The sequence below is a fragment of the Ahaetulla prasina genome, chromosome 3 (assembly GCF_028640845.1).
Source record: "Ahaetulla prasina isolate Xishuangbanna chromosome 3, ASM2864084v1, whole genome shotgun sequence".
NCBI lineage: Eukaryota > Metazoa > Chordata > Lepidosauria > Squamata > Colubridae > Ahaetulla > Ahaetulla prasina.
The window spans coordinates 194739476-194762855 of record NC_080541.1 but is presented as its reverse complement, the minus strand read 5'-3'; the positions used below and the strand labels follow the sequence as shown (position 1 = coordinate 194762855).

Below are 23380 nucleotides of genomic sequence, written 5' to 3'. Positions count from 1 at the left end.
GTTTTTGCTTGGAAAGTCTGGTCCTAATGGATTAACATCCTCCTATAGAGCAGGGGTCACCAATCTTTCGGACCTCAGGGACCACTACATTCATAATTTAAAATCCCGTAGACCACTAATATGATCTGCCTAATGACCGGCTGGGTGGATGTGGCTAGATGGTCATGTTACTGGGTGGGCATGGCTAACTCAGCGTCACTCACATCTAGGGGCACCTCACTCACTCACCCCTCCCCTCCCAGCCACTCCTTGCCTGTCTTCCTGGGCTCCTTAGGGCCCCAAGAGAACGCAGTTGTTCGAGCTAAGCAGCCACTATGAGAAAGAGTTGGCAAAACAGCTGGCTCAGTTCAAATTGGATCTGGTCGAGAAGGAGACTCAGCAGAAGCACCTCATTGAGGACTACGAGCATAGAGCGAAGATCTATGAGAGTGCAAGGCCAGGTACCGGTACTTGGAGGCTCAGCAGGCTGAGATGGTCAGCCAGTTCTAGGCCATGATGCAGTCCCATTGGAACAAGGCCCTCTGGCTTTTTGCCACCAGCAGCGCTTCCCTTCAGCCTTCGCCCAAAGCCCTGCACCAGGAGGATGAAGCATACCCCAAGTCAGAATTTCTGCCCTGTCTGACCCACACAAAAAGACCCCGAAGGGGGAGACTCTCTGCAGCAACACAAACATTCATTGCACGTATCCTGCCCAGGGGCCGTAGTTTGAGGACCCCTGATTTAGTGCAATATAAAAAATGCAAATAATTTTTCTGCGGACCACCAAATTTCTCTCGCAGACCACAAGTGGTCCATGGACCATCAGTTGGTGACCGTTGCTATAGAGGATGTTTTCTATGGGCTTCACACAATAAATCAATTAGAGTGAATGGTGCTCTGTACTGATAAGGGACATCCCAAAATAGACCCCAGGATGCTCTATAATATGCAAAAACTTCATACCTGATACAATATAGTCTTGTTAAAATAGCTAAAGCTATTTTAAAATATTTAGAATAGAATATTTAATAGAATATTAAATTGCAAAAAGTCAAACAAGCTTGTAGTATTATATTGATAAAGGATCGACATTGTATGTATTGATTTATGCTCTTATTTCCTTTCTCCTTGTATAGGAATCTTGACCTTTGTATTTCTAGAAGTTGGCATCTATTTTAACTTTGAAGTAAAGAAGGGGCCTTTATGCTGGATTCCTCACTGAGACATAGAACGTCCTGGCTGCAAGAATAATGTTGAGAGACAAAATATTAAATAAAAAGGAATAGCAAATATATTATATATTATATATACAGGAAACAAAATGCATCCTTGCACTGCTGCTATATGCTGGAGATGAATAAAACAGCAACATCAGCAACAAGCAAAACCAACCACCTCTTCAAATAAATTGAAGAATTGACTGAACTGATCTAAAAAAATCATGATGGTAATAATATTAATAATACAATAAACCACCATTGTGCATGTTACATTTAAAGAACACATAATTCATTTGTTGCACACTGAATGGAAAAGCAAAAATGCTTTGCAACAAAGCAAGAAATCAACTAGCAAAACAAGCAGAATTACAAAATGATTCCCTGATAGGAAAGATTTAAAATCCATTCACTTGTATAATTTCTGTTTATTATTTTCTAATTTGGGATGTGCAGTGATCATCCTTTATTTTCACGCCACGCTACTCTTGTTGCTTCATCATTGATTCTTTTATTTCCCCCAATTGGTCCTTCCTTTTTTAAATGTTTCCTCTTCTCATCTAATGTCTTATTCTGCTGAAAATAATTATGACTTTATTTCACTTAAAGCAAAGGAAAATGATATATATATGATTTCTCACCAAACAAAATGCAGCCTGTAGAGATTTCATATTGATGTGCTTTTAAGTTATGGATATTATATATAACTGGGGAGGGTGGGGAATGATATTAAAACAAACAGTGCTAAGTGTGACAATGACATTTTCACATTATTATTATTTGATTGATAATGGTTAATGTATTACAAGACTTTTAGATTATGCCAATATCCCATGAAACTAAGAATGGTGGGGTGGGGAATTCTGAGGAAATTGTCTCTCACTTGAGTTTGGTGACACAATTGTGATTGTCACTGGTTAAGACACATATAACAGTATGGAAAGAGTCAAAGGCAACAAAACGGATCAGTGTTACTCCAGCCCAGGTAGAATGCCTCAAATGTGCCAATTAACAGTGTGTCTTCATCCTCCAGGCTTAAAAGGAGTACAAGGTCACCACACAGAATGAGGTCAAATTGCTTCATTGTTCAAGGCCTTTATTTAGCTGTCTTTCAGAGCAAAGTGTTTATTTAGGGCAAAGTTGCCATGTCAGTTTTTCAAAATTTCAAAGTTTGGTTCCAAACTTACCGATCACATGGCTCCAGTTTCTGATCCATGAATGTGAGAATCTGCCGAAGAGGCCTCTCTGTCCTCTTCTCATGTGGTTTCATTTTGTCAGATTGAAACTTTGGAGACCATATCTATCAGGGAGAAATAGCACCTCTGCCTTCTTTAAGTATGGTGATTCTATATCAGAACAGGATTTATTCATGGGTTTCTTGAAGATGCATTCATCTGCCACAGTAAGCTGCGAAGCTTAGAGAACCAAACTACAAACAGCAAATACTGCTTGGGAGTAAGGATACTATTAAAAAGAACCTGCTCTGCCATTAATGAAACCTAAACATTGTCCTTTACCACTTTTCATTTACCTCAAGCGTAATTAAAGCAGAAAGAAATGAGACAAATCTAAATGAAACAGTTTATATTCTTCCTTCTACATATTGTGAATCGGATAATGACATCTCTTATCTCTAATTGGAAATATAAATAAAAATGGGAAATGGTAATAATCATTGGAGTAATTTTGGATGTATCTTATATCATAAATTGTTTGCCATTTTAGGAGACACCGGGCCATTGGCTGTTAGTATGGCTGCTTAAAATTGAATCTGTTTCTGGCATGTAGGAATGTCCTAATTAAACACTGAAAGCATAGATATAAACTTGATGCTGTAAGAGTCATTTCTAATTTTCATTTATCCAAGTGATTTTCTCCTTTAGATTTTTTTGAGGATTTTTTTTTTGTTTCCTTTTATTCTTTTGGAATATGAGATGCCCTAAAACCAAACCATCAAAAATGCAGAAACTCATAAAATATGTAGAAAACAAAAATAATCTTCTGCTTATTTCAAAAACTAAACAAAAATCTTGGTGGCATTATCATGTGTTTTTCACAATGTTACAAAAAAAGTATTCTCCCCCCCAAACTTAATTTCATTTTTAATTTCAAAACAAAGCTCAGAAATTAGGTATATATAAAATACATTCTGTTGCTTCTTCTATATGAATTGATATACGTGAGTCTGCCACTAAAACCTGTGGAAACAAATTGCTTCAAAACCCATTTATAAAAGACCAGAATCTAACTCTTGTCAAGTACAGTAAAGGAAAGCTAAACTAGATTTGGATTCTTCCCACAGCATGACTGATGGGTAGCCATTAACAAAAACTAGCTTTTTGTTTACCTAGCAAGATGTGGCTTATATATAGATATCTATATTAATATATATATATAATATTTATTATTTGTGGTAAAGTGGAAGCCATGCATACTCTTAAAATCATGGTTTCTTCCACCTGCTGCTGCCATCTGATATAGCTGGTCACTCTTTGCTTTCTTTGGGTGAGGGGGTCTTTCCATTGATAGGGACAGTCAATGCAACTGCTTGTTTGCAACAAATCCCGCAACTTGATTCTAAAACTGGCCTGCAACTGCATGAATTAAAAAGATTCATAATTATTTTTTAATTTGAAAAGCACCTTAACCAACTGAAATGCTGTCATTCCTTCATTAATTCTTCTGTCCTTCTGACCCCTCCACCCATTTCAATTTTTGTCCCATCCTTTTCCGTCATATCCTCTTTCAGTGCTTGGTGATGTATGCGTGTGTGCTCACTGTTCTTGTATTCAATAAAAGTGAAATAAATGTATCTGATGCTCACTCATTTTGTGGCTCATGGTGGCTTTTCTCTTAGGAAAGAGAGAAATGAGACCCTTTATGCTGGGCCTGTCAGAATTTCGAATTGTCTTTGAGCAATTGGTTGTAAGTCAAGTACTACACATAGATGATGACGATGAAGTGTTGAATTATTGTGAGGCTGGGCCACAACAGGTGTACAAGTGAAGACACCCTGCCCCAACTTATTGGCTTTTATTAGGTTTTCCAGTACTGTGAGAGCAGGAGAAATTCTCAGTCATGGGATTCCTCCTTTAGAACCAATGTCGCTCCGTTGATAGATGACACCAGCGATGCCAAGGAAGCTTAATACACAGCTCTTTTGTTTTGTTTGTGTTCAATCCCTTTCATCTCATCCAAATACAATCTCCAGATAAAGGATCAAAGAGTGCTAATACAATACACAGAACCAACAAATTACCTCCTCCAATAGTTTCATATCAATATTAAACAGCAGGAGGAAATGGACTGTAATTAGAGGTATCCTGTAACAGCCAACAACTGAACAACCTATTGGCTGATAAGCACCATGACCCCTGAGTGGCCCAAAATTAATAGGATGGACACTATCCTATACCAAGTTATAATAAAGATAATCTACAACAACAACCAATGCCATCTCCATCCCATGTTCAGATAAGTATCCTGGACGAATAATCTGTTTCTTCTATGGTGCATTGCCATTGTAGGGAAAGATAAAAAGAGGCTAATAATGGTCAAATCCAGATTGATCATCTTTAAGATGTGGGACATCATAGTCTCTCAAAGTTGCTGGTGTTACCCTTTCAAAGTGAGGTGTCATTACCAGATCCAATCTCTCTCACTCCTTCTGGCTTTCCAATGAAGTCAGGAGGAGCAGACAACAAATGCTAGTGCACTTCATCAAAGTCCATCAACTAGAAAGAATCCCAGGTTTGTTTGCAGAGCCCCTCCTTGAGGGAGATGGGTGATCTAGAAACATGAAAATAAATATAAAAATAATTACTTCTGTGTCACTACAGTAAGTCAAAAGTTTTATATCTTCTCTCTAAAGGAAGCGGACTACTGTAAACAGGGTTGTTCTATAGCAATCTGTCAATGTAGTAAGGGAAAATAAGTAACATTTCATTCCCTTATCACCAAAATGTAGTTTTTAAGCTTGAGTTCACACCTGTCTTGGGTGAAATTCACTTTTTATAATTTTTTCAGTGCATGCCAGGCATACCTTCTGCTACTTCATCTCCTAGATATTCTTGATAAACGAGAATAGAAGTGGGTGCTTTAAAGATTACCCTTCCTCTGATCAGGGTGTAGAGACTTGTAAGGACTTGAAACCTGGGCGGGCAAATGTCAGACAATGACACTCTCACAATCACCCAATAAAATGCACCATTTACTGGTGCTCATCTACCATCAAATCATAGAGATGATTAGTATCTGTATGTATGAGATAGTATTGCACATCGGCTTATCAATTATTATCAACAGATTACAGATCTATCAACAGATTCCAGCATCACTGGTGATTTTAACAACTCATTGGTTTCTCCTTACTTGAAATAGTCTCCTGACATATCTTCCTCAACTATCACAACTGAACCGTAACTATATTCCTACCCATGCAATCAAAACCCACACAGACTACATCATACTGGCTAATTCCATAACAATATAACCATCCCAGAATTAGAGAAACAACAAAGTCACTCAGTCTGGCTTCAACATAAAAAATAAATCATCACTCAAACCTTTCTAATATCTACTCGGACAAAAAAAAAAGTTTTGCTGATAAGAAATGAACTCAAGTAACACACACACACACACACACACACACACACACACACACACACACACACACACACAGAGTCTCCCTATAAATGGAGGCAAACTTCAGTTTTGAGTGCAAGTCAACTATCCCATTTCTAACATGCCATCAGTTCTACTAAGAGTCCAGGAACCAGTCATTGGCTTTGCAAAAGGTCCAACCTAATCTCCAAGACACTGAAGTTCCAAAGGGCAGGTGTTATGACAGAAAAGGCTTGTTTTCTAAGTCCTGCCATTCCTTTAATGCCAGATGACATTCCTTGATACATAACATGCTTCTTCTGCTGGATCGGCTGGAATGGGAACAATTGGGAACAAGCATCTCCCAAAATAACCTAGCCTCCTGCCATGAAGATTTCCAATGACCACGGATACTGCTCAGTCAACTGCTATTTCACTATGTCACTCTTCAGGGAATCAGGTTCTGCAGACTTTGGATCAAACGCCTTCTCCATTTCTCTAAACCATGGTAAATCAGCTTCCCACAGTCCATCTTCTTTTTTCTCTCTTCCCTAATATCCAGCTTGGATACCAATCTTCCTAACATTGTCTTGTCTCCTCTATTCCCAATATCCTATTCCAAGAACTTCAAAGATTAATATCAAAAAATCTAAACTCTAAATTGAAACTTAATTCCTCCACTTGTTTATATTCCACAACAGCTTCCTTCTTTTCAATACTAAACTTTAGTGATAATAGCAACTACTCTGAATCATCTTTTTTAATCCACAAAGTACATAATGATTGAGTGTGAGCTATGACTTGATGAATGTTGGAAATTACAGAAAATGTAACCATAAGTAGAATCTACACTATCTGGATGACAAGACAGACCTCCAGTGTTTTAATTCACTACACTCTCTCTTCCTTTATCTATAGGTGTGTACTGTTCCAATAAACCTGTAACTATTTAGCTCCTACTTTCATGTTCCTCTCTTCTTCATATCTCGGCTTTGTCTTCTATAACTCATACTCAGCTTTGTGACATCATTCTCATTTGCCTGTTCTGTTGTGTGTTTTGATATATGTTATTCCAATTGTGGCATCATGAATTCTGTTGATTGCAATGCTTTATATAAGGATATGAAATAAGATACTTGAAGGATCAAACAAGAATTTTCCAAGCCAATATCTAAAACAGCTATGGCACTTACATACATAAAACGTATTTTATTTTATTTTATTTATTTTATTTTGTCACACAGTATATATAAGCATAAGCATGAAATAACTATACAATATATAAGCATATATATAAGTATGAGTATGTAATAACTATATTAATTGGATATAACAAAAGGAAACAATAGGACAGGAATGGTAGGCACGCTTGTGCTCTTATGCACACCCCTTACAGACCTCTTAGAAATGGGGTGAGGTCAATAGTAGACAGTTTTTGGTTGAAGTTTTTGGAATTTTGGGAAGAGACCACAGAGTCAGGTAGTTTATTCCAGGCATTAACAACTCTGTTACTGAAGTCATATTTTCTGTAATCGAGATTGGAGTGGTTAACATTAAGCTTAAATCTGTTGTGTGCTCGTGTATTGTTGCAATTGAAGCTGAAGTAGTTTTCAACAGGAAGGACATTGTAATAGATGATTCTATGAGTTAAACTCAGGTCATGTCGATGGCAGCGTAGTAAAGCATAAATGCGTAGGAAGCAAGAAGGGTGGCTATCTAGAGGTCAGTCTCAATCTCCCTCTATTTTTGCACTTCAGTGACTAAGAGTAAAGCAGATTCTTCATACCAAATTTACATATGTACCATATTCTTGTGGTGTGCTCTGTTGGGTCCCCCCTCCATTAAAAATCCCATTTCAAGATAATAAAGCTGGGATAAAATATCTGATACAAATACATAATAAGAAAAAAAAATCTATGTCACTGAAACCAATTCAAATATATGCTATCACTTTTACATCACTGAGTAAAAGTAGTGTACTTATGTAGCTTATGGCTGCGTGATTAACAAATTTTAAAAAATCGCTTAATTGAATAAATCTTAATGGGCATTGGCCATCACCTTCCTTTTCTGCAGACTTGTGTATCAGCCCTAAAGTGAGCAAGAGGGTGTTAAAAATGTGAAGCCCACCTATTCAAACAGCCCTTCCGCCTAAAACTACGAGTAACCACTAGAGGTACTATTACAGTTATCCAAATGTACTACACATAGGGGTGAAAAAAACCCTCCTTAAATATTATCATCAACTCGAGGAGCGGAACACTTTAAAGCGCAGCCACAGGGACCGGACGGATAGCTTTTTTAAGCAGACCGGAAGTGCTCCCATTGTCAGGCTCTTATCGACGGAAATTGCATCCGAATACTAAATTCTGGCGCCGCAATATTTTGCCCGGACCGGTTGGTTGGGCGCCATATGGCGTTAGATCAGCCGGCACGGTGCCGGCATTGTTGTAGGTGGGAACCGGACCTTTCCTGATCGTTCCTATTAAAGCTTCTTCCGGTTTTTGAACCCGCCCGCCTCTTGCGTTCAGCCGACGGGGGCTCTTTATTGCTTTCTCGTCTTCGCGGGATCGCCCTTCCCAGGTGGGGCTTCACCTTTCTCAGTTGACATTTGTGCGAAAACCATAAAAAGCAGCAGATGCCTTTCGCTTAACGCGGAGACTCGGAGGTCTACCGAAGATCTGCTTAGGGTGCAGTTGTCCCAAAGGTGCCTTTTTCAAGAGGCAACTGGACTTTCTGGCAACTGGATTTCCAGAAAGTCCAGTTGCTTCTGGGGGGGGGGGAAGCACCTTTGGGACAACCATGACCCGGATGACTGAGACCCTCCATAGACATTTAGGGTGCAGTTGTTAATTGGCACAGAACTATTTTCAGAAGGCCTGTGATGCAGATTGTCCTAACTCTCTGCACAGCCAGCCTGCTGGATTTTCCCCAGGGTTGGAGTTTCAAGCAAATAAAGTGATTGTGAAGTCATTCAGTCCTGCAATAATGTGAGACAGAAATAAATTTCTGGTGTTTATTTGGGAGTTAGCGAGACCCTGGTCTGCCCGCTCAAGGTAGACAGACTGAGCAAACCTGTCGGAAGGCTGCTTCCCATGAAAGGGTCACTCAGTATCCATTTCTAGCTATTATTTACATCTGAGATTCTTTTAACTAGTGTAAAATGTACATTTCTCCCCAGACTATGGGCTTTCATGTGCTGAGGTTAGGTGACTTCTGTGGGGGGGGAAAATGCTTCTGTGGATAAGTAAGTCTTAAAAGTTTTTATGTATCTTGTTAATATGGAAAGAGGAATATGACTCTGAGAATGCCTTTTACATTCCTGAACATAACCTGATTATTTTGATTTTAAAATTATTTATTAGATCTGCTTATTGTTTAGAAAGATCTCACTGCCCTGCTACTAAAATAGTGCTACCCCACTACTAAAATATTGGTAAGATGTTGGTATTTGGTAAAATGTTGCCTATACTGAAGTTTTAATTAGCCATTTCAGTCTATAGGTAGTTTTTAGCACACTCCCAATTAGGACTTTACAATGAGGTACCTTTCTTCCTTTCTGTTTTAGAATGTATTATTTCCATTTTGGTTCCTTATTACTGTGTGTTCTGGCATTGGTCTTCATTTTATTTATAAATAATAGAAACAAAAACAATATCAGTTATTTAATGAGAACTTTGAATCTTACTTTGAATCGTTTGCTCGATGTCTGGAAAAACATTCTCTGTTTTAAGTCTTCAGACACTATCATTTCTGCCATCACAATATTGCAGGATTTTATAATGGCAAGTTTTCTAAAATTTTGGACTTTATGTCTGCCATTTATGGCTGGCTTTGATTTGGAAATCCAGGGTTTTGAGTGACATTGTCATCTAATTTATTGTTTGTGTAATGAAGTAAAATTGAAGAAAGCACCTCCCCCACATCTCTCTTTTCTAATATGGCTGACGCTTGGCTATTACTTTTGGAACAGGTAGAGTGGAGGCCTGCAGAACTTTGTATTTCTTTGTCTTGTTTCAGAGCTTTGGTAGTTTGGCTATGCAGTGCCAAACTGTTCTTACTGCCTTGGCAACACATTAATCAAATCTTTCCCATCTAGTGAGATGTGGTATTGGAGATGGGAGAGGGCAGCTAGCATTGTCATACTGTTGTAAGAGAATGTTTGCTTCAAATACGAGAAAATTGAGACTTGACTCATCATATTCACCAGGTGGCAGTAGTGATATGTTTACTATTTAAAATATAATGAGCAAAAATGTAGAAGTTACTTGGATAAATTGTGAGGAAAGCGTTGCAGCCCGATGTCTGAAAATTGTGTTCTTGGTACAGTAACACTGGCTCACATATATTGTAGTGTCAAAATGTATTCAAATATTTGTTTGCTTTTACTAGGCTTCTGAGTAAGAGGTTGTATAACCAAGGGAACAGCTGATATGGCAGAAATGCAGATGGACCAAGCTCTGGCCAAACAACTTTTTTTTGAAGGTGCCACGGTTATAATTTTGAAAATGCCAGAAGGAACTGAGTTTGGCATTGACTACAACAGCTGGCAAGTTGGTCCCAAGTTCTGTGGAGTCAAGATGATACCACCAGGCATTCATTTTTTTCATTACAGCAGTGTTGACAAAAACAATAGGCAAGAAAGTGGTCCTCGTACTGGTTTCTTCTTAAACTTGCAACAACGTGATTTAAAGATATTACACTGGGATGAACAAAGAGAAGAAGTAGACCTCACCCCAGCTTTTGAAAATGAGTCTGAAGCCATGAGAGTCAATCTCAAAGAAATGGACCAATTTCTGGGTCCATACCCGTATAACACCCTTAAAAAATGGGTCTCCCTCACTAATTTTATTAATGAATTTGTGATGCAAAAGTTACAGCCTGAAAATGGACAGATATGTGCCTTTTCTGAAGTGCTGCCTGTTCTGCCTGGAAAATATACTCAAGATCGAATTGAACAGAATCTACCCCAGTATGACACAGAATGCAAAAGTTATGCAGAAGGACTGGCCCGCCTTCCTAAAATGCAACTGAAGCCTGGCACTGAGATCAGATTCACAAAAATACCTAAACAAATGTATCCTGAAGGTGCCACACCTGAGGAAGTTACCAAGCACAGTATGGATCTCAGCTATGCTCTAGAAACAGTGATTAATCAACACTATGCCAGCAATTCCCAGGATGTGCTTGGTAAGTAAATATGCTTCTCAGATCTATTTTTCATTGTCTGCATTTTTTTTACATCAATACATGTATTATACTTTATATACATTCAGGATTGTCTTGTAACTTTGATAACTTTGATAAAGAAACAAATGAATTTTGCAAAGCAAGTGAAACAATCCTGATAGTGAGTATAGAAACTTTCTTGGCCATTTTTGTATTTTGGGATATGAATTATGAAGCCGGTCCATAAAGAACAAATAGCTGTGATGATACACTTTCTTCCAGCATTGCAAATTAACTATTACTATTGAAGAACTATGAGCAATTGAGATAAGAACTGAATTAAAACAATCAATAAATTCTCATGTGCAGTACTAGTGACCCCTTGTGGAAAATTTAAAACAAAACAACATTCAGCATTTAATGGCAATTCTCTGGCATTCTTTTATAGCAGTACAGCTTTTCAACATATTTTCGTAGCAAATTTTCACTCTAATTAAGAAAAGTTACACACATGGCCAAATATGTATTCTAAGAATGTTGGCTTGTATAAATACCCTATAAGTTAACCAACAACAAAAGCAAATAAATTTTGGCACACTCAAGATTATTTGCTTTAAGCGACCTGGTACTTCTTACTAATTTATATTAAAGTAAAACACCTGTTCAATAAAAATTCATTTAATCTGATTTTACAATTAATTATATGTTTGCTTCCAAAAATCACTTCATGATCAAGTATAGTTTTCCCTTTGTTGAGAAGGTTACCCAGATGCACCCATTCTGTGAGCAGTCAAAGTTACGAAACAGTAGATCTCTCTCCTGTTCTTCTGCATGAAACTGCAGAATTGAGGAAATTCCTGTCCCTCTCTCTTTGATTCTGCTCTCGCAGAAGGCTTGTTATTTGCATTCCTTAATGTATGGATGAAATGACACCCATGGATCATTATATTTATCTAGTAGAATAGAATAGTCACAGATACCTTATGCTTTAAAGAAATATGAAAGTCATCACTGTATTGTTCAGGTATGCCGCAAATACTTTTTCTCTAAATGAATCTACACTAAAGCTAATCATCGACTTACAGTCATTTGTTTAGAGCAGGGGTCTCCAACCTTGGCAACTTTAAGACTTGTGGACTTCAACTCCCAGAACTCTGAGAGTTGAAGTCCACAGGTCTTAAAGTTGCCAAGATTGGAGACCCCCGGTTTAGAGAGTGTTCGAAGTTACAATGGCACTGAAAAAAGTGACTTATGGCCATTTTTCACACTTATGACCACTGCAGCATCCCCATGGTCATGTCATTACGTTCAGCAACCTTTTGACAAAGTCAATGGGGAAGCCAGATTCACTTAACTGTGTTACTAAATGAACAACTGTGGTGATTCGCTTAACTGTGGTTAAAAATATATATCATAAAATTGGCAAAACTCACTTAACTGTCTTATTTAGCAACAGAAATTTTGGGCTCAATTGTGGCCATAAGTTGAGGACTATCTATATACTCTTTTCTTTTAATTTTTGCTATTTTTAATGCCCCTTGATTCTCCAGAAGAATGAACATAGGTTGAGAATAATGGAATGGTATGTATATGTAAATAAAAATCTGTACATTTTGGAAGAGTAGATAAACTGAGTGGGAGACCATATGAATGGGAATTTGAATCTGAAAGATCCTGTGGGTTGTGTTCATTTATTGCCGAGAGGTTACATTATTGAAAAAAATCATTGGTCGCTTGAGATGCCCATGCATCCATGTTTGTCCCTGGAAATATATGTTATCCTGTATCTTTTGAGTTTACACTGATAAATACACTAACTACCCAAGTATAATGTGCTTGTGATAATTTGAAATCAGACAAATACTGTGTGCTGTTTTGGAAGATGCTGTTACTTCAGAACATTTGATTACTAGTGTATGCCTAGGGCTATGCCATATAATTTTGCTACTTCCCAATCTAGTTGTAGATTAAGGGTACCAAACTCACCTCGTCATGGTGGTGTCACATAACGTATCAGGACTTTTTCCTCCCTTCAATAAATTGGGGGTGGGGGTGGCCAGCACGTGACGCATCCGGACTGCGGGCTGGGAGTTTGCAGTCCTGTACTAGATCTCAGTCCAGAGTGAGGGAATGGGATTGTTTCGTTTTAGTTTTGGTGTCTTCAGGCCAGTAGTGGGTTCCACTTACTTCGCTACCGGTTTGGAACTGTGAGCGCACACGCTTGTTTGCTTGTCTGTGGAGTCTCCTGCCACCGCCACTACCAGTTTGTCCGAACTGGGGTGAACTGGTAGAAACCCACCATTACTTCAGGCCACTGCTTGAACAATAGCAATAAAACTTAGACTTGTATAGTGCTTTACAGTGCTTTATAGCCTTCTCTAAGTGGTTTACAGAGTCAGCATATTGCCCCTAACAATTTGGGTCCTCATTTTACCCACCTTGAAGGATGGAAGGCTGAACAAGTGATTTGCTTTCCTCCTGGTACTGAAATTGCCCCATTCACTGGTCATTCACTGGTCTTGTGCCTAAGATGGTCTACCTGTTTCCAATCTGGGTTTTAACCACTACATCAACTGATTCTAAGTGATGTTGGTTAGGAGATACTATCATATACTTAATAATGTTAAATAAATAAAGCAATCATGCAACCAGGATTAATGTTAAAGTTGTTCTGTATTTCTTCCATTTTCTTGGTGGGTTCTTTCTAGGGGAGCTACAGTTTGCCTTCATCTGCTTCCTGATTGGGAACGTATATGATGCATTTGAGCACTGGAAAAAACTCCTGAATCTCTTATGCAGGTCAGAGGAGGCCATAGTAAAACATCAAGCCGTGTTCAGCCATCTCATTTCTATCCTATACCATCAGCTCAGTGAAATCCCAGCTGATTTCTTTGTAGACATAGTCTCCCAAGACAACTTTTTAACAAACACTTTGCAGGTAAGAGAATTTCATCTTGAACTGATTGCAGCAGCAGCAACAGCATGGGAAATTTGCCCATTAATCATGGGATAATGTACCATATGCAGATAGTCCTCAACTTAAAACAGTTCATTTAGTAACGGTTCAAAGTTACATTGGCACTGAAAAACGTGACTTATGACCATTTTTCATAGTTAGAACCTTTGCAGCATCCCCATGTTCATGTGATCAAAATTCAGATACTTGGCAACTGGTTCATATATATGACCTTTGCTGTGTCTCAGGATCATGTGATCCCCTTTTGTGATCTTTTGACAAGCAAAGTCAATGGGGAAGCCAGAGTCACTTAACAGTCAGGTTACTAACTTAGCAATTGCAATGATTCACTTAACAACTGTAGCAACAGAAGTCTTAAAATGAGGCAAAACTCATTTAACATGTCTCACTTAACAGAAATTTTGGGCTCAATTATGATCATAAGCTGAGGACTATCTGTGTATGGTATAAGTAAATGGGGAGGTGGATAGTAAGGAAATCTTACTGTTTTAAAAGAGAACCATTAGAAGAAAAATATTTTGATTTAAGTAAATACACTAAAAATACTGTTGGATTATATGATAACTAATTCCCACAACACTGTCAAATAATGTACTAAGACTGTATTACTATTATTCTTTTCTTCCTAACTAGTATCTATCTCTTCCCACTTATTACTATAACAGTGGTGGGTTTCAAAAATTTTTACTACTGGTTCTATGGGTGTGGCTTGGTGGGCGTGGCATGGCTTGGTGGGCGTGGCAGAGGAAGGATACTGTAAAATCTCCATTCTTACTCCACTCCAGGGGAAGGTTACTGCAAAATCCCCATTTCCTCCTGATCAGCTGGGACTTGAGAGGCAAAGAATAGATGGGGGTGGGGCCAGTCAGAATTTCTGCTACCGGTTCTCCCGAACTGGTCAGAACCTGCTGAAACCCACTTCTGTACTATAACCCTGTGCTTGTATCTTTCAATTTATATTGTTTTTACTTCTTTCCAAGTATGATTTGATAGCTTATTAGCAACCTTGACTATCATTAAGTGTTGTATTCTTGAAGAATGTATTTTATTCTCAGAACAGAACAGAATAGAATAGAATAGAATAATTAGATGTAATATTGTTCTTGGGTTATTCTTAATATAGATGGTCCTGCAACAAATTCATTCTCAACTTCTTACTTTGTTATTAATAGAATCTTTCATCCCTTGTTATTTGAAATAAGTGATGTGTTTGTCACATCTCACAATAAGTGACTGATTGCTATTGTGTTTAGTTTTGACCTTAATAATAGACTCTTAAAACAGCAATTTAATCAGAAGCACAATGGGAGGTTTTTAAATCTGAGTCTCATTTAGCATTCTCATCTTTTGCTGAAAAGTTTAGACATGCTTCCGTATCTATCATTAATCTGTCCATTCCTCCCCGATTTGAAGACAGAACTTCAGTTCACAGAATTCATCAAATAACATCTTACTTTGTTAAACATTCTGAAATTTTCTCTGTAGAGCCGGATGGCACTCAGATTGGAGAAGGCTATTATAAAACTCATAGGGAAACTGTATCATTTGTCTTTATATCACTATGTGGACATGAAATACACAAGAATTTATAGGCCGGTTAATGGCTAACCTTTTTGCCATTGTGTGGCAAAAGTGAGGGAAGTGCGGGGGGGGGGTGTCACACGTGTGCGTGCCCACACCCATAATTCAATGTGCCCCCTCCATGCATGCGTGGGCGATCCCTCCCCCCCCGCGCTCCCCTCACTTTCGGTATGCGATGGCCCGGTGGGCCCGGTAGACCTGTTTTCCGCCATCCCCAGGCTCCAGAGTCTTTCTTGGAGCCTGGGGAGGGCGAAAACGGCCTTCCCACCCCCGAGGCCCCCTGGAGGCTGGAAACTGCTCGTTTCCTGACTTCCGGTGAGCCCAAAAGGCCCAAAAATCAGCTGGCCAGCACACACATGCTTGCTGGAGCTGAGCTAGGGCAACACTCGCGTGCCCACAGATATGGCTCCATGTGCCACCTGTGGCACATGTGCCATAGGTTTGCCATCACGGTTATAGGCATTAGGAAAAAAGGCAGTCTTTTTTCCTGTCCCGTATTGTCAGAATGATATGAAAATATTCTGAACATGGACATTTTTGATGATTTTAAAATTTGCTACATTTTCTATTGCTACAATTGCTTGTGAAATTGTGAGCTTGCCAGCAACCTCAAGCATGCTAACATTATTTCTTCTCTGAGACATTTTTTCTAACATCTGCCTAATTTTTGCTCAAATGTTTTTATAAAGGAAATTAATTATTCTTTTGCTTTTCTGCATGCTGTCTTGTCACTTTCTTTTTATTTGTATTTGTAGGACACTTTATTCATATTTTAGCATAGTTTCTCAGAGCCATTAAAAAGTTACAAGAAAGATGAACTAAGCTTCTATATGAAAGAAGAAATTAAAAATAAATTTTAAATTTCTTAAAAATTAACTTGGAATAAAGTTTGATGGCACACAGTTTTCCAGTAAACCTGAAGCATTGTTGCTGTTAGTTGCGAAGTCATGTCCAACCTATCACGACCCCATGGACAACGTTCCTCCAGGCCTTCCTGTCCTCTACCATCCTCTGAAGTCCATTTAAGCTCACACCTACTGCTTCAGGGACTCCATCCAGCCACCTCATTCTCTGTCGTCCCTTTCTTCTTTTGCCCTCAATCTTTCCCAGCATTAGGCTCTTCTCCAGTGAGTCCTTTCTGATCATTAGGTGGCCAAAGTATTTGAATTTCATCTTCAGGATCTGGCCTTCTAAAGAGCAGTCCGGGTTGATCTCCTCTAGGAATGCCCGGTTTGATCGCCTTGCAGTCCAAGGGACTCGCAGGAGTCTTCTCCAGCACCAGAGTTCAGAGGCCTCAATTCTTTGGGTCTCAGCCTTTCTTATGGTCCAACTTTCACAGCCATACATTGCAACTGGGAAAACCATAGCCTTGACTATAGGTACTTTTGTTGGCAGGGTGATGTCTCTGCTTTTTAATAAGCTATCTAGATTTGCCATAGCTTTCCTCCCCAGGAGCAAGCTTCTTTTAATTTCTTGGCTGCAGTCCCCATCTGCGGTGATCTTGGAGCCAAGGAAAATAAAATCTGTTACTATCTCCATTTCTTCCCCATATATTTGCCAGGAATTGAGAGGGCCAGGTGCCATGATCTTAGTTTTCTTAATGCTGAGTTTCAAGCCAAATTTTGCGCTCTCCTTCTTCACCTGCATCAAGAGGCTCTTTAGTTCCTCTTCACTTTCTGCCATTAGAGTGGCATCATCTGCATATCTGAGGTTGTAGATATTTCTCCCGGCAATCTTAATTCCAACTTTTGATTCATCTAGCCCCACCTTTCTCATGATGCGCTCTGCATATAAGTTAAATAGGCAATGCGACAGTATACAGCCTTGCCGAACGCCTTTCCCAATTTTGAACCACTCAGTGGTTCCATGTCCAGTTCTCACTGTTGCTTCTTGACCCACATACAGGTTTCTCAAGAGACAAATAAGATGGTCTGGTACTCCCATCTCTTTAACAACTTGCCACAATATGTTGTGATCCACACAATCAAAGGATTTAGCATAGTCAATGAAGCAGAAATAAATGTTTTTCTGGAACTCCCTAGCTTTCTCCATGATCCAGCATATACCTATACTTCTGGTAGTTCTCAGTCCACATACTGCTGGAGCCTAGCTTGTAGGATTTTGAGCATAACTTTGCTAGCATGTGAAATGAGTACAATGATGCGGTCATTTGAACATTCTTGGCATTGCTCTTCTTTGGAATTGGAATGTAAACTGACCTTTTCCAATCCTGTGGCCACTGTTGAGTTTTCCAAATTTGCTGGCAAATTTAGTGTAGCAATGCAAATTTACTGCATTGTCTTTTAAATTTTGTCAATGTCCAAAATGTCTCAATCAAAGGATTTTTAGACATTTAGGCCTAATCATTTTTGAGGGTAGGCAGTAGACAGAAAAGGAACAGAAAGTCCCCATGTATGCAGAAAACCCAATAGTATTTTGAATCCCTACCATGGATAGTTTTTTGTATTTTCTGCACACTCCTACAACAATCTTCTTAACAAATTGAAATTCAGTGAAGCTGCATAAATGCAGATTGTTTCATTACAACATTGAAGCCAGACATCTTTTTTAAATTAGATAGATGAAAAAGAATTTAGCTCTTTTATGGCTTTTATAAGAAAGAGGCTTTTTTTAGCAGATGGCCATTAACAGATTTCAAGAAAGCCATTTAGTGTATATCTGTTTCATTCACCTATTTCCTTCCTTATGCATCATGTCTAACGAAGAACTTTTGGAAACTCAGTGGCCTGCAACTGCTTATTGACCTGAATAAACTTATTTCTTTAGGAAAGAGAGAGAAATTTGTTTTCTTGTTTTTCAGCTATTGGCTAATCCTTTTAGATATGTTTTCCCCATCTTCTGTTTCAATAAAGGTTCTTTGTTTCCCCACTAGAGAGGCATGAAAAAAAATCCAAGAGAGAGCTCAAGGATCTGAATACTATAGAAAAAAATATGAGAGTAAAATATGTCCAATGAAGATCTAATGGACTGGAAAACTGGTTAAGGTGGGAAGGAAGAAGTGGAACACTACATATGCAAATAGTCCTTGACTTACACATTTAGTGACTGTTCAAGGTTACATCACTGAAAAAAGTGACTTATGACCATTTTTCACACTTAGAACCATTCTTGCATCCCCATGGTCACATGATCAGAATTCAGACAGTTGGCAACTAACTCATAATTAATGACGGTTGCAGTGTCCTCAGGTTATGCGACCACCTTTTGCGACCTTTTGACAAGCAAAGTCAGTGGGGAAGCCAGATTCACTTAACAACCGTGTAACTAGCTGAACTGCCATCATTCACTTAACAACTGTGGCAGAGAAGGTCATAAAATGGGGCAAAACTCACTTAACGAATGTCTTGCTGAGCAACATAAATTTTGGGCTCAGTTGTGGTCGTAAGTTGTGGACTACCTGTATTTGCTGATTGGCAATCAAATCAAACCTTTATTGTCAACGTACAACATGTACAATGAAATTGAATGGGAAATTTTGTGTGGATGGGCTGATACCAAGGAAGATGTTCTGAAGATTGGCAGGTGGGCAGTGAGGTTTGATAGCAGATCTTTAGAGTGGGGGACCAAGGCCCAATGTGTACTTTTATGCATGTACAAATGGCAGATGGTTTTAATAGACATTCAGAAGAGGAGTTGCAAATGTTTCAAAAATAAAACAGGACACGATGCTAAAAGTTTGGGAATCCTTGTTTAGATTCTTTCCTCCTTCTTTTGTGTGTGAATTTTTTTTATTTTTTAGACAAACATACATAAAAACATCTTCAGTACAAATACAAACAGTGTGTCAGTTGGTTGATTACAAATCTTTTATGCATCTTTCCTCCTTACTTGAGCCTACAATAGAACTACGATATGTTTGCTTTTACCGTAGCTATCAATCTGTTGCCTTGGAAATCATTATATTTAACAAATTTAGAACAGTAGAAAAGAATTAGGAGATTGAATTTTTAAACTTTAATGATGGGTCAGATACAAATATAAATAAAAAGTTAATGGATTTGTGTAAAAAATACCTAAATTCCAGTACTTCTAAACATATAGTCTTATATATTTGAATAATATAAAGAACATTTTTCTCTCATGTTCTTTAATGAAGGAAAAACAGAAAATGGGTCAGATCTGGCTGGGAGCTGCAGAACAAAAAAAAGAATAAAAATAAACGCAGACTCCCTGCCCCCCGCCCAGTGCAGTGCTGTGGGAGAAGCAATTGAGCAGCGGCATAGCATGCTGCAGAACTGCTTCATTCTGAACCCATGACCCAGAGGAAGGCTCCTGTTAAAGAGTTGGAAATAATTCCAGAAGCCATGTGTCGCATGCATTCCCTATATCGTTCTTTACATCAGATCTGCTCTGAATAGCCTCTTAATGATACCTTTTCTTTTGTCTCTTTGCCTGTATTGTTTGCCACTGTCTTTTTCTCATATCCACATTATATTGAATCTTTCAGTCATTCTCACTTTTACAGCATTCTCTTTCAAATAATCATTAGATTACATTTAGCCACCGTTCAAAGTTGTGACAGCACTTAACAAGGGGGACTTACAACTAGTCTTTGAAGTTGAGGCCATCGCAGAATACCCTGTGATTGTGATTCAGGCACTTGGCAACCAGCTCACACTTATGGTTTGCCATTATAGTTATTTTTCTATTTATGTTACATACCAGTGATATTCAACCTTTTCCAGAGTGCCCAAAGTGTGTATGCATCCCCACAATGCAACGTGCACGTACTCCCCCTGCACATGCGTGCATAACACCTTGCATGCACCTCATCCCATGCATGCGCCCGTGCATATGCCCCTGTGCATGTGCCCACCCCAGCGCATGCACGTGCAACCCCTCACATGTCCCCTACACATGCGTTTGCAGCCCCCCACATGCACCCAGCCCCCTCACACATGCGCATGCCCCATGTGTGTCCCTATGCATGTGTGGCAGATACCCAAAGACACGTGTGTGCAACCCCTAGCGTGCACCCAGCCCCCTCGCTCATGTGCGTGCCCCATGTGCGTTCTCTGTGCATGCGCGCACGCTCCCACACATGCCTGGCAGATACCCAAAGACCAGGTGGCGAGCAGGAGGTGCGCATGCATGCACGGCAGAGCTGAGCTGGGGTGACATCTCATGTGCCCATAGAGAGGGCACTGTGTGCCACCTCTGGCACGTGTGCCATAGGTTCGCTATCACGGATATATACTCTTCTTAGATGGTCGCAGGATTATTCAGCATTGGACTAAAAAAATACGGTCAGCCTAAAATTTATTGTTTGTTCTGGTCACGTTAGACTGAATTATCTTTCTCTTAAAGGATAACCCAATTGGGGGTGGGTGCGTTATAGGGTTGTCTAGTCTATTCTAAAGTGTTGTATTAATTTATGTTTATTTTTTAGGTGTTCTTCTCTTACACTTGTAATCCAGCTGTTGACAGGACTCTGAGGAAGAAGGCAGAGAGATTTAAAGCCCACCTAACCAAGAAATTCAAGTGGGACTTTGAGGCTGAACCAGAGGACTGTGCCCCCATTGTTGTTGAACTACCAGAAGGAACACTTGTGGACTGAACATGACTCTGTTCTTTTTTAATATTACTATAATTTTCCAGTTGTACCATATGTTTCAGCTGTGAAACACATTCATCATATTTTGCTTCTTTTTGTATATACAGAACAGTGAGATGGTGTAGTAAGAATTTTTTTCCTTGTAGAAAAAGTAGACAAGATGGTACCTAGGCTGTCCTATAAATGAATTTATTCCCACATTGTTCTTGAGTCTCGGATATTGAACAAAGTTAGGCTTATTTCACTGCAAAAATGAATACTGTAACATGTTTTGAACAATATTGAAGAAGGAAATACCAAATACTACTCTTTGAGTTAGTCCAGTAATAATTGTTTTCGTTGATTTTATCTTGTAGTGGAACTTTAGACTGCATTAGAGTTCTTCCCATTCCGTCAGTTTTATTTCATCCACTCCTAGTTTTTCTTACCCTTTTAAAAATATAAAACTGCAAAGTGAGTTACTGTGAATTGAAAGAAAAAAAATGTGTTTTAGCTTTGACATATTCTGTCTAAGCTGTTTCTAGAAAGCTACGCTGAATGTCCTCCCTTCTTTTTAGAATGTCCTCTTAGGACAGGCTGCTTTCTGCTGTTACTTCACAGGAATGAAATATTATAAAATAGCCTGGAGCAAGCATAGGGCCTGTTATCTTGTAATGTTTTCTCTGGGGTGCAGGATGCTGTTAAATTTTTCAAACATTTCCTACTATGTGAAGATTTAGCTTGCTCATTTCTTTTCAGGCTTTAAGGCTCCTTCAAGGGTTGGTATGCCTATGTAACAAAATAACTTGCATTACTGTTCAACACAATAAAACTGTCTATATCAGTTTGCCTATGAATTCTCCCCAATGTCTTCTTTATATGAACTTTCCAAAGGTGTGTGCTTGTGCTTGCTTATTTGTTTTATTAAATTTATATGCCACTCATCTCACTATTGAAGCGACTGGGAGGCTTAGTCATTACTGATAGTGCTATGATTGGGATAAAATACCATTTATCATTCTTACAACCTTTAAAGTCTCTCTTTCCTACTTAAAGACAACTAGCATTTGAGCACTATAGTTTAGCCCTGAGTTTATTAGGCACTTCCAGAAAGCCTTGTTTAACTCTGTAGCCATTTTGCAGCCTTGTATTGTCTTTCTTCCCTTTGAGCGAGTCATGTGCTTTCCAGGTGGTCCTTGGGAGGGTGCTCTGCCCCAATCTCTTTCTTCACAACCTGAAGAAAGCTGGTCTTTGCGCGGGCATGCGTGCCAGAAACCGAAAGACCAGGTTGCAGTGCACATGTGCACACCAGAAACCAGAAGAGCAGTCGCTTAGTGTTCATGTGTGCGCCGGGAAGATGATCTTCCGATTTCTGGCACGTGCATGCACACCGCCCAGCTGGTCTTTGCGCATGCATATGTGCCAGAAACTGAAAGACCAGGTGGCCAGTGCGCATGCACACACCAGAAACCGGAAGAGCAGCCACCCGGTCTGCATGTGTGCGCCGGAAAGATGATCTGTTTCTGGCATGCACAAGCGCACCAACCACCTGGTCTTCTGGTTTCTGGCACACATGCGAGCGCAAAGACCAGCTGGCTCATGCACATGCCGGAAACTGAAAGATCATATTTCTGGCACACATATGTACACAGGGTGGCTGCTCTTCCAGTTTCCAACGTGCACATGCACACCGTCCAGCTGGTCTTTGCGCACTCTTGCGTGCCAGAGACCAAAAAGACCAGGTGAGCGTTGCGCATGTGCATGCCAGAAACCAGAGGAGCAGCTGCCCGGTGCACATGCAAGTGCTGGGAAGATGGATCTTCCAGTTACCAGCATGTGCATATGCACGTTCCCATTTTAGCACTCGGTCCCAAAAAGGTTCACCAACACTGGTAGTCTTTCTGTCAAATACAATTTGGGTTTTACTATATCACTTTTATGAGGCTCTCTACATGGTTTACACTTTCATTTTGATTACAGAAATCATAAATGATAGATTCAGATTATACTAGATTCTACTGGAGTTTTGATTAAGAAGGACTCAGGATGGTTTATTGTTCAGTTTGCTTCATAGAAGTATTGTGTATCATCTTAAATAAATACCAAGAGAGTGAAGAGAATTATTTTAAACTTGGTATTTCTAGATGTGTTTGATCACAGTTCTCATGATACCAGAAGTGTAAATATCTCACGTAGTTCTGGTTAATCCTGTTTTACTGTAGTATTTCTAAATTAACATTTCTTTTTTTCAGCCACTTGGGCAATAAAATTAGTTTTATTCTTTCCTGTGTATTTTTCATT

At 39.2% G+C, this 23380-nt stretch overlaps 2 protein-coding genes across 10 annotated transcripts in view; both read left to right on the top strand.

Moving 5' to 3' along the window:
• The window catches only part of EPB41L1 (erythrocyte membrane protein band 4.1 like 1), a 196772-nt gene extending 192749 nt beyond the window's left edge, over positions 1–4023 (top strand). For all 9 annotated transcript variants that reach the window (XM_058174661.1, XM_058174663.1, XM_058174660.1 and 6 more), the window contains one exon: positions 1116–4023. In XM_058174661.1, the coding sequence (XP_058030644.1) occupies positions 1116–1124 (9 nt within the window). In that variant the 3' untranslated portion in view covers positions 1125–4023. The remainder of the gene's footprint in view (positions 1–1115) is intronic.
• A 4101-nt stretch (positions 4024–8124) lies between these two features.
• AAR2 (AAR2 splicing factor) lies at positions 8125–21936 on the top strand. The gene is made up of 4 exons (XM_058177806.1): positions 8125–8381; positions 10191–10988; positions 13676–13905; positions 20936–21936. The coding sequence occupies exons 2-4, from the start codon at positions 10232–10234 to the stop codon at positions 21101–21103; spliced, it is 1155 nt and encodes a 384-aa protein (XP_058033789.1). The 5' UTR covers positions 8125–8381; positions 10191–10231; the 3' UTR covers positions 21104–21936.
• The last annotated feature ends 1444 nt before the right edge of the window (positions 21937–23380 follow it).

What these genes read in the sequence shown, in the direction of transcription:
- AAR2 (XM_058177806.1), top strand. Translation starts at nt 10,232, where the DNA reads ATGGCAGAAATGCAGATGGACCAAGCTCTGGCCAAACAACTTTTTTTT. An exon ending in CAATTCCCAGGATGTGCTTG is followed by an intron (nt 10,989 to 13,675) that starts GTAAGTAAATAT and finishes GGTTCTTTCTAG; the next exon opens with GGGAGCTACAGTTTGCCTTC. An exon ending in TTTTAACAAACACTTTGCAG is followed by an intron (nt 13,906 to 20,935) that starts GTAAGAGAATTT and finishes TTTATTTTTTAG; the next exon opens with GTGTTCTTCTCTTACACTTG.